We start from the raw sequence: 10,889 nt of genomic DNA on the forward strand, positions 1-10,889 counted from the left end.
CCCCCCCCCCCCCCGCAAAAAAACAACCCTATCGTAATCTGCTAATATTGTATTGAAAATGGCATTTTATCATATTCATTAATTAAAGACATAAACACCCGGACACTTTAACTATAAAATATAAATGCTCCAAGTCATGAACAGGAACTATTACATTAGTGCATATCACAATTATTTCATGTTTTTTAGAAAAAAAAAGGTCCAAATTTTTTTTCGACTCAAGTTACATAGGGATGAAAGGGTTAACGGTAATTGGGAGAGAAATGTTGCTACTTGTACATATATATTAAATTCGAAGAAGACGATGCGAAAATTCACTAAGGACCTCTCAAAAAGACAATATGGAGAGGTCCTAAATCAGCTGTTGACAGTACCAGCTGTAGCATACAGGGAGCCCGACAAACAATAGAACACCGAACTGTCAACAAAGCTATGATTTGCACTGTAAAACGATAAACAAGGACACAAAAAATGAACAAAGGAATGTTTCCATTGAGGAATTTTAAAAAATACAAGGAGAATAAGTCCAGTTTACATACACCCGTCAAAACGGAGTATTATGATAGGGGGGAGGGGGGTCCGGCCGGCGTAAACTGTTGTTTGTCGGGCAATCTCCTGCATTTTTCGACCGATCTATTTGAAACTTGATATACATTATGATCATGATATGAAGTTTGATTCGACAATTATTCCAAAAGTAATTGCCCTTTGTTCATTTCAGTATTTGATTTTTTGTCCGGAGATCTTCTCCTACATTTTTTGACGGATTTCTTTGAAACTTAGTAGGCTACATAATCATGATAAGTTGTTGTGTTTCCTTGAAAAAAAATTTGATTCAACAATTTCTGCAAAAGTTATTGCCCTTTGTTTATTTTGGTATTTGATTTTTGTCTGGCAACCTCCTCCTACATTTTTTCAACGGATCTCTTTGAAACTTTGTATGCATTATTATCATGATATAAAGTTGTGTCTCCCTTAAAAGAATTTTGATTCGACGATTTTTGCAAAAGTTATTCCCCTTTGTTCATTTCAGCACGGACTTAGATAATCTAATTCCGTGATTTCAGTATCTGATTTTTTGTCCGGAGATTTTCTTCTACATTTTTCATAGCATGTCTGCTAACCACTCTTAGAATGATGCAGATTTTATTTCAATGTAAGAAAGTATATACCACTATATGGCATTCGACGGGCGTATAATGTTCCGCCCCGCAGTACTCTTGTTCTGTTTACACGCCATGTAAATCAAGGTCAAACCCAAGTAATGTCACGTTCTCACATCTGGACCCGGGTAGTGACAACAAAACTTCACGGCATTCTAATGGGCATTAACAAACATCGACCTTCACATCACATAAAGAAATAACATTTCCCCTGCAAGATCATGATGACGACCGTTAGACTTGCCCATAATCTTCAGCCAGCACGTTTAGGAGCGCGTTGTTGTAATATTGTCCTTCAGATGTCGACATCTATCCGAAAAATCCGAAATGTTTGAGCAGGCTCTTGAATACACAATCAACTGCGACATGTAAACATCATATGTAGTGGATAAGGGAAGTTACTATCAACAAAGGAAAAGTTCACGATCAGAAAGTTGAAAGCATGCCGTTTATAGTACAGCCAAGCAGTAAGCCGTCTCTGTGGGCCATCTTCTAAGTGAACTTTGAGGAAAGAGGTTGAAGAAGATGGGTCTGTGAAGTTGGTTTCAAGCTCATGAGGTTATATAATTATATATAGATAATTTCTTGTAATTCAAAGAGAGCACATCGTCCATATATCTTGAAAGTGAAATTGAAAAAATTAGCTAAGTTTCTCTAAAGCAGTTGTGACAAGGTCATCAATAACTCGGCTTCATATGAAAAAAACAAAAACAAATTGGGCAGGAGAGGTTCACAGCTTGTTCCCAAGGGAATGCCAAAAGTCTGCTGGCAAATCTTGGCACCGAACCCAACTAATATATTGTCAATCAGGAACTCTACCATTCTCACAATGTCGTCCTCAGTATGTTATATATTGGCCTTTGTTGTTGACTAGTATGCTCAATTTTTGAGTATATATGCATATCGCCGTTCAAAAGTTTTAATATATTAAAAGAGACATTTTTGAGAAAAGGAAGTTCAAGATTGAACGAAAGATGTGTTGAATTTTTCTACATTCCATGTACAGTACCATATATTCCACTTCTTGAGGTTACAATATATAACCGCAACCCCGATTAAATGATAATAAGAATGGTATTCTGAAATTTGGATAATGTTTTTGAGCAACTAGAAGAGTGGGAGAATTAAGAGAGGGTTTGTATTACTAAGTTTGGTAAGAGAGTTCTAAGTAGGAGAATTTGAGTTATAGAGTTCATCAAAGGGTCAAACTAGTCTATATGTAGCATCCACAAGGTGGCGGGTAAAAGTTAAATACAGTCATCTAAAAGCGGTCTGCTGGATAACCGAACTACTCGGTAGTGAAGCGGACGTAAAACCTATCAATCAATCAATCAATCTAAAAGCACGCTCTACTAGGTATTTTGTATATGCTTATTCTATGATCTAGTCGTTCTGTTTTTAGTTAAAGATACGATAGAGATAATTGTGAAAATGGAAAATAATTTCTGAGCAGATATAAAATGGAATCACAGTGTGAATGTTTGTATCATGTTGCACTGTCTGAAAAGGTTTATTTCCCTAACGGTATTGGTATCGTTTTCATCTCCTCGGGTTGTCACGAGGACAGACAGTGCTGATTCGGAATATTTGATTCGGAATACAAATAGTACAGGCTATTACAAATTTGCAATGATATATATACAATAATAGTCGAATACAATTTGATGCATATTGTACAATGGCATACGTGTTAACAATACAGTATCTTACCATGATATACATCTTAATCGTACAGTACGAAACATTTACATACATCATAATCAGCATATTACACTGAAATACAACAACATCGTTAAGTATGATACAGTGACATCATTACAGTAATTCTTATTCTAACCTCACGTCAGTAAATACAGAATGAGCTCTACTTCAACGTCCGTGTCTCATAGGTAAGCTTGTTTTTATCTCTATGTTACTATTATTACGAACGAAGATGATGATGAAGACGGATGATGATGAAGATGGATGATGATGAAGATGGATGATGATGATGAAGATGGATGATGATGAAGATGGATGATGATGAAGATGGATGATGTTGATGAGATGAATGATGAGATGGATGATGAGATGGATGGATGATGATGAATGATGGATGATGATGAATGGTGGATGATGATGGATGATGGATGATGATTGGATGATGGATGATGATTGGATGATGATGGATGATTGGATGATGATGAATGGATGATGATGATAGATGATGGATGATGGATGATGATGCTGGATGATGATGATGTATGATGATGATGGATGATGGATGATGATGATGATGATGATGAATGAGTATGATGATGATGACGATGAGTGGTGCGTGAGCGTTCATATGCTACGTAAAATATCTTTGAAAATGCATGAAAATAAAATATAAAAAAGTTTGTCTTTATTTTATAAAGACAAATAAGTATTCACCAAGTATTATATCTCAAGCGATGTTTACATGAACAAGCATACCATACTGATATTTCAGTACAATAGAGTTATAAATAACTGGTCAGCAAGGACAATTTACCCACCTGCAGGGTGTCGTCTATATACCTGGAACATTGGCAGCCACATATCATCTTACGCGCAAATAGACAACTCTTTAAATAGCCAATGAAATCAGGCGTGTATATTGCGAAGCAAAATGAGAATCATATTGTTACAGATTTATTACAAACAGGAAGCAGGCTTTGTATTTCTTCAACTTATATCAAGGCTCTAAATATTTTCTCGAAGATTTATTTGAATTCCGATAATTTCCGTTGTATTGACGATGATTTTATTCTTATTTCGTACACTCGTTTGTTTTTGCTTTGCTATTAACCTCATTTTTAAACCGGAAATATTCTCAATTTTGATTGCGTCCCTTTTATTCGTTGTGACAAAGGTTTGGGTTTCCAATACACGTAGGGTTGATAAGTATTGTGTAACGGGTACACCTATATATCATGGACCATTGATATGCATGTACACCATGTCCTATGTTTGTGTATATAACTGGCATGTGTTCAATACATGGTATCGTCTGACACAGATAATCACCCTGATAAAACACGTGGGCTATTCTAGCTGTTAACGTGTAAATACATGTTTATTCTACTATGTATATTCTCCTAACAGAAACGTTTGGATGACGCTTAGCTAATTTTTATGATACCCATAAAAAGTATATAGGTAGTGAGTTTATTGACTGTCAACATCGAAAGCAATATTTTGACGTGATAATCTCCTGTGCGAATGGGAAATAACAAATGTCTAATCTTACACACTGCCACATAATATCGCAGCTTAAACACAGAACTCAGAGAAGATATGTATTACTGAACAGACATACGAGACAATGAAAGTGATCAGTACTTTAAATAACAATTGTTCAACCAGTGATAACTCTGATATCGTAACCCATTAATTCCTTGGTGTATTCAACAACATCAAGCTACCTGGTCTTTTACCCTGCATTTATTTGACTTGGCCAACCATGACATAATTATAAATAGTCTACGAAACAGGGCCTCCATTTTGATATATAAAGAGCTCACGGGAAATGGCAGGTAGGTGGATGTAAAAATGTCAATGGTATGGGATTTCTCCAAACTGATTCAGTACATGTTGATGTTATTATTGTTACCTGGTAGTATAGTTATTTTTATAAATAAATTAATATTATATATAAGACGTACATTTATGAATATAGTCAGGTATATAAACTGTAGTACGATAATGTACAATCTGAATAAAATCATATCCTACGTCCTCTACGTATCACGTTAGGGATCCTGAGAACGTAGGATATGATTTTAATCAGATTGGATAATGTATTATTGACTAGCTTTGGTGTACTGTTGAGTTACTATCAAATTACAGAAAATAGTTCTAACGATAAAAACGATATCTCAAACAGATTTCAGTTTATATTTCCGACACTCAAACACATGAAAATATGTAATGTGAGGTATATGTACACGAGTTATTATTTAAATCATGACAAGATGAGCAGGTGCATGCATGCACATAACAAATCTGATATATTTATTTTTCGCAGTTAGACACAGCAATGCATATATATATATGTGCAGATAGACACATATACAACGGGAGTACATATGTATATACAGAGATAAACGTTGATGTTGTGAACACGTAGGACATGCATATCATTACATTATGTTATTGTTTTGCCACATGTGACGGTGTTATACGGACAGGCGTAGGTCTATCTTAGGTATAGCATAGTGTATTAACACAAAAGGCTTCGGTTTTGTTTTATTACCTTAAGCGTTCTACATGTATAAACAACTAAGGCCATTTAAGGACGGGTTGGATGCATGCATGTGTGCTGGAGACGGTACGGTGGTGTATTCGCCTCTTTGTGATAGCGCGGATCTGATGTCGAAATTAAAGTGCTCTTTGATGCACGACAGTACTCCTCTTGTTCAAATTACAATGACAATGGATAAACCAGATGTTTTGATCACTCTAGATGCTGGAAGTGAAGGTAAGACCAGCAACTAATATTTTTAAGGATTTTGGAATGTTCCGGCCTTGGGACAGGACCCATCGCCCTCACCACTTGTCCAAACGCTCAACAACAAAATCCAAAAGTGAGGTGTTGCCAACCAATAGATAGATATCAAAATTATAAAGATGATGCAAAAGAGGCAGAAGATAATTATTTTTGTCAATATCCTATTAACAGAAGTCGGAAAAAAACCTGAATCTGCAGTGTGCCTCACAGTAGTCGCCTTTTACGGCATGCAGTGTTGATACTTGGTTTGGTTTTGTCGGGTTAAACGTCTTTATTACAGCTAAGGTCAATTAAGTGCTCAAACAGCAAGCCTTTACCCCGAAAATGTAGGAGATTAAACACATGAAAAATAAAATATAATCAGAAACAATATCATGATCAGGCAATAAATGTTCCAAATGTTATATATTGAAGTACGACATCATGATCAGGCAGTTATTTGTATAGATATTATCTGTTTAGATACAAAATCAGGTTCTAGCAATTATTGTTATACAAATTGTATTTAAGTACAAAATCAGGACAAAACAATTATTGTTATAAATATTGCATTGTATACATTGTATTTAGATATAAAATCATGATCAAGCAATTATGGTTATAGATATGATTGACTGGTACTTACATAGTACGACTTGCACTATATGTCAAACAGGAAGTAAATGTATTCCGTTTAGGTATCTTCAAATTAAATCGAAATACGTTTATCCTGTTACTGGTATTAACACTACCAAGATTGTTGAAAACGGTTATGTAATTCGCTTAGATATTGCAAAAGGAGCACACGTACACACATGCACGATACTCATGAAAATACGTCCTTACTTGAACATAACTGTTGATAGGACGTTAAATCCCGTACAACCGACCACACAATCAATAAATTTGCTATCATGAATTAAACATCTAACTAGAATTGTCTCAGAAAACATACGTTGGTCGGAAGAAGAAGGCCTTCTTTTGGGTCCATCTTTTGTTTGGTACTATTATTCATTTTGCCATTTATAGGACAAGGAAGAAGTGAAGGTCAGGATTTTGCTGCCTCGATGCGTTCATGTATGTATTAACTGACTGTTTTAGATATGTATACCTGTAGTTGCTAGAATTGTGAAGGGCATTTATTTGTATTTTTTTTAATACAACGAAGTTATCTTAAATATAAAAATAAAATCAAAATCTACTGAAACATGTTGTCGTTTAATGTTGTTTTGCGAAAATGAAATTATTAGAATGGATTCTTATTCCATTTTTATATTTAGAATAATTTGAAATGTCCTCCGTTATGTAAATTTGTTTTGCATTTTAATGATGCATTAACAATACATTGCCAAAATAATAATGATATGCTTGTTGTAGCCAGAGGTGATCCCCAACAACCCCCAGCACCTTTCAACAGGACGTTACCTGTGCATGTGTTACCTCCAGGTAAATGGCAATACACCTGGACATACCAGACGACGTCATCCCTTTATTTGTTTGTGTTTAACGTTCCCGAAACACGACGGGTGCCTAGGCAAGGTATTCTTGTAGGATAGAAAAAAGAAGAAGATATATATCCTAAAGGTTACAAAGGGGGCAGTAGGACAATTTGGTTTTATTCAATGTCCCTTGTGCAGAAAACAAGGGGGACAACCCATATTATGCAGCCCCCCCCCCCCCCCCCCCAGATTAGTCGGTTCTTACGGCAGGCAGTTGGATACAGCAGACATATTCTGTCACCTTACCTAAAGGGGCGCATTCGTTTATTTCCGCAGCTTTTAAAATCAGTTCGCTTAACAAGTTGGTCAAAACCGTTCATACCTTATTTAGTTTGTTCTAAACCATATTGACTTAAGACAAAACATACATAAAGCTGTTTACTATTTTAGAATATTTCACGCAAAACAACATAAAAATATGTATAATCGCTTTATTAAACGTACTCATAATGTGTGTTTTATTACATGACATCATAAGCGATGATTGAAGAGTATGTTTTTCCAAGGTCACAAATAAATTTGCATTTTTCAATTCCTCCTTTTGAGGCTCCAACTAAGTACCGGGAAGTATTCAGTATTTAGTTACGGGATAACCAGTGGTTACTAAAACACCACCAGTCACACTATTAATACGCATACATTATAAAAACAAATAGAATAAAAAAACATTGTGTGTGGTAATTACTTTAAAATATTTTCTGGGTGGTGATATGTTGTTTTTTTGCTCTTTTTTTGTATCATTAGAAATACTAGCACCCCACAGGACGGATAATTGCGTTTACCCATTGCCTGTTGTAAGATATAAATATGTTGGAACTTCTTCAGAATTAGGCACATCCTTAATTAAATGGCCATTGATTAAACAAAAGAAAACCTTATGAGAGTAAATTTGGCGAATTTAGTACTCGTGCCACATACGGTTTTGATAACATTAAAGAAGGGTATCCTTTGTTCAAACCATCTTGTCTAGCTCGTCCCACAAATTATCGTGTAATATTAAATTCATAGTTAAGCTAGCGTAGGAATGAAAATTCTAATGTACTTTTCGACAAAAAAATCTTAGTAATTATCCATACATTTATCTAATCCATATATTGAATATTAATATATTTATCTCTTTGGATATTCGTTTTATTTTTCATTTATGAATCTTTAAATTTGTAGGATTTGCTACTTATTTTATACTTAAGGACAGTTTACTAAGAATAATTTTTACTTTTGTAGGAGCAGCAACAAGACATTTAGAAAGAGAAACTAGAATTATATTAATGGGTCTGACGGGCTCGGGAAAAAGTTTGACCGGCAACACGCTCCTCGGAAGAGATGTCTTTCAGAGTAAATTACAAAAGCAATCTGTGACCAAAACATGTAGTTATGCAACAACCCATTTTCGTGAAAGGTTCGTAGTTGTCGTAGACACTCCCGGCTTCTTCGATACAAATATGTCGGAGGCTGATATAAACACAGAACAAGTTCGATGCTTAGGACTTTCGTCGCCCGGTCCGCACGCCGTGTTGATGACGATTCCTGTTGATACTCGCCATACAACAGCAGACAAGAAAACCGCTGAGGAGATCTTGAAGATGTTTGGACACAATGTCAAAGATTTCGTTTTGCCAGTGTTTACTAAAGCGGATCAACTTCGGGATAACTTTGTAACAGAAGAGAAATTTATGCGAGAGTTAGACGGAGATCTGAAACAGGTTATTGAAACGTGTGGAGGGAAATATGTTTTCATTAACAATAAAGCAACAGGCACCGAAAGATCGACGGAAAGAGAGAAGATATTTGCTGAAATCGACAAAATTTCAACGAAACATGAACTCTTCTATCAAAGCAATAAGTACAAGGAGATAGAGCGTCAAATTCTGCAGATTGAAAAAAAGCCTTCTCTGAATATACAACAAGCCCAGTGCGTAGGACCCTGTACAATACATACACACAGATCAGATTTCAGGAATGATATACAAAATCAAAAGGGCATCTGGCAAAAATTCCTTTCATTTGTGCGTTGCGGTGGCGGCATTAGTGAAGAGGCTATTGATAGTCCGCACGTATAGTGTACTGATTGTCCTCTGGAAATACTGTGTGGATGTTTGCTGGAGACAGGTATGTTGGTTTACTTTCCCTCTTTTGGTAGCGCGGATCTGAAGCCGACTTGATAGTGTTATCTAACTGAAATACCATGCTGAAGACACCCAGCACAGCATTCCGTCCAGTCACATTATACCGACAACAGATGAACTAGTTCCATTAATGCTGAACGTTGAGCACCATCTACGTTTTTTTTATTGTAAAGTGAAGAAATAACAAACCTGACAATGCTGTTTTTTATCCTTTTTTTTATTTTACAAAGAACCATGGCATCGTAGAATACGTATTTTACTTTACTGCTTTTAGTTGGGTTTCACACAAGATAGGAATGACATAGTACTTTTGTTGAGTCGTTGTTTTCTTTGTCACGTTTGATATATATATCCTTCGTGTTTAATGGAAAGGACATGACTAAACTCAAAAAGTATAAGGAGTGAGATAACACCAGTAGGTTCTTGCAATTAGACTAATAAGAAGGGGAGTAACGCGTTAGCAAGTAGTGATTTCTTTAAAAGGTGGCATATCTGAAAGCAGGCACAGTGGTAAGATCAATATTTTTCTTCAAGGATTCATTTATACTTGTTATTTTTTAAACAAGGCAGCAAACTTTCAGCGCTCATTCAGCTCTTGTCTATAACATTGTTAATAACATTTGATAGGAATTAAAAGAAGTTTACAGAGAGGAATTGAATGGAAATTTAAGATATGTGTCAGTGATATATATATTATGACATAAGATCATCCTTATTTAATGTAGCAAATAATATAAGAAATGATTTTGCAATTCTTAATAACACTGACAAATTTAATTTGATAAATTTATAAAATTCCACTTATATAATATGTACAGAACACGTAGCAGTCTAGGTGATTAATTCTAATTTAAACAGTGTCTTGTAAATCATTTTAGGCTGAATATCATATTCAATTACATTACTATTTTATGCATTTGTTAAATATGATACCAGGTGTCAATCAGAAACATTTTTTATGAAAATAATCTTCCGTTTAAATTATAATTAGCAACTAGTTAGTGTGAGTTTAGCAGACCTCGCTGGTAGGGGGCTCCCCAACCCTTGGAAACCTAATTTTGACTACAATGTAGAACTAGGAAATTATTCATTTTATTTATCACCATTGTTATTGTTTGTTTTAAAGACATCATGTTTTAAGGCAGTAAATGTAAAAGAAACCTTTTAACTAATATAGTATTTAATATGTAAGGTCAAAATCCAGGAGTTTGTTAGGTAGGGGCTGTCAAAATCACCTGCTCTCTGGATTGGCACATGTGATAGTTTGTTTTAATTTATTAATTTATTATGTATAATAGTTGTTCTTAACAAAATCATGATATGGTCTATATATTTTTACATTAAAATGATTGATCCCTGTTATGTAACTATATGTTTTTATACTGTGTAACTATATACTTGTACAACGTAATTGTGATATACAAACGAAACATTTTAAAGGGTTATTTTTCAATGAACTTTTCAGTTGGCGTATGAATACATCAACATAGTATCAACCTGATTACTCTGTTATTCCGCAGAGCGCGGGAAGTAGTCCTTTTAATAGATTGTTAGTTTTTTGCCAGTAGTTGTTAATTGAATTAAAGAAATCTAACTTACATCTTAATTT

The 10,889-nt window shown here is 34.9% G+C and overlaps 1 protein-coding gene across 4 annotated transcripts; it reads left to right on the forward strand.

Moving 5' to 3' along the window:
* The first annotated feature begins 4,633 nt into the window (after positions 1–4,633).
* LOC110453399 (GTPase IMAP family member 4-like) lies at positions 4,634–10,554 on the forward strand. Of its 4 annotated transcripts, XM_021502341.1 has the most exons (5): positions 4,682–4,702; positions 5,632–5,752; positions 6,685–6,732; positions 7,033–7,194; positions 8,379–10,554. In XM_021502341.1, the coding sequence occupies exons 2-5, from the start codon at positions 5,632–5,634 to the stop codon at positions 9,212–9,214; spliced, it is 1,167 nt and encodes a 388-aa protein (XP_021358016.1). In that variant the 5' UTR covers positions 4,682–4,702; the 3' UTR covers positions 9,215–10,554. The 4 variants fall into 4 exon arrangements, with proteins under 4 accessions (XP_021358034.1, XP_021358016.1, XP_021358006.1 ...); XM_021502359.1 differs by lacking the exon at positions 5,632–5,752 and having other exon boundaries at positions 4,634–4,702; XM_021502331.1 differs by lacking the exon at positions 4,682–4,702 and having other exon boundaries at positions 4,712–5,646.
* The last annotated feature ends 335 nt before the right edge of the window (positions 10,555–10,889 follow it).

Source organism: Mizuhopecten yessoensis, unplaced genomic scaffold (genome assembly GCF_002113885.1).
Source record: "Mizuhopecten yessoensis strain PY_sf001 unplaced genomic scaffold, ASM211388v2 scaffold855, whole genome shotgun sequence".
Taxonomy (NCBI): domain Eukaryota; kingdom Metazoa; phylum Mollusca; class Bivalvia; order Pectinida; family Pectinidae; genus Mizuhopecten; species Mizuhopecten yessoensis.

Coding starts and splice junctions, on each gene's coding strand:
- LOC110453399 (XM_021502331.1), top strand. CDS start 5,436: ATGTATAAACAACTAAGGCCATTTAAGGACGGGTTGGATGCATGCATG. Junction 5,647..6,684: donor TCTAGATGCTGGAAGTGAAG/GTAAGACCAGCA, acceptor TGCCATTTATAG/GACAAGGAAGAAGTGAAGGT. Junction 6,733..7,032: donor TGCTGCCTCGATGCGTTCAT/GTATGTATTAAC, acceptor TGCTTGTTGTAG/CCAGAGGTGATCCCCAACAA.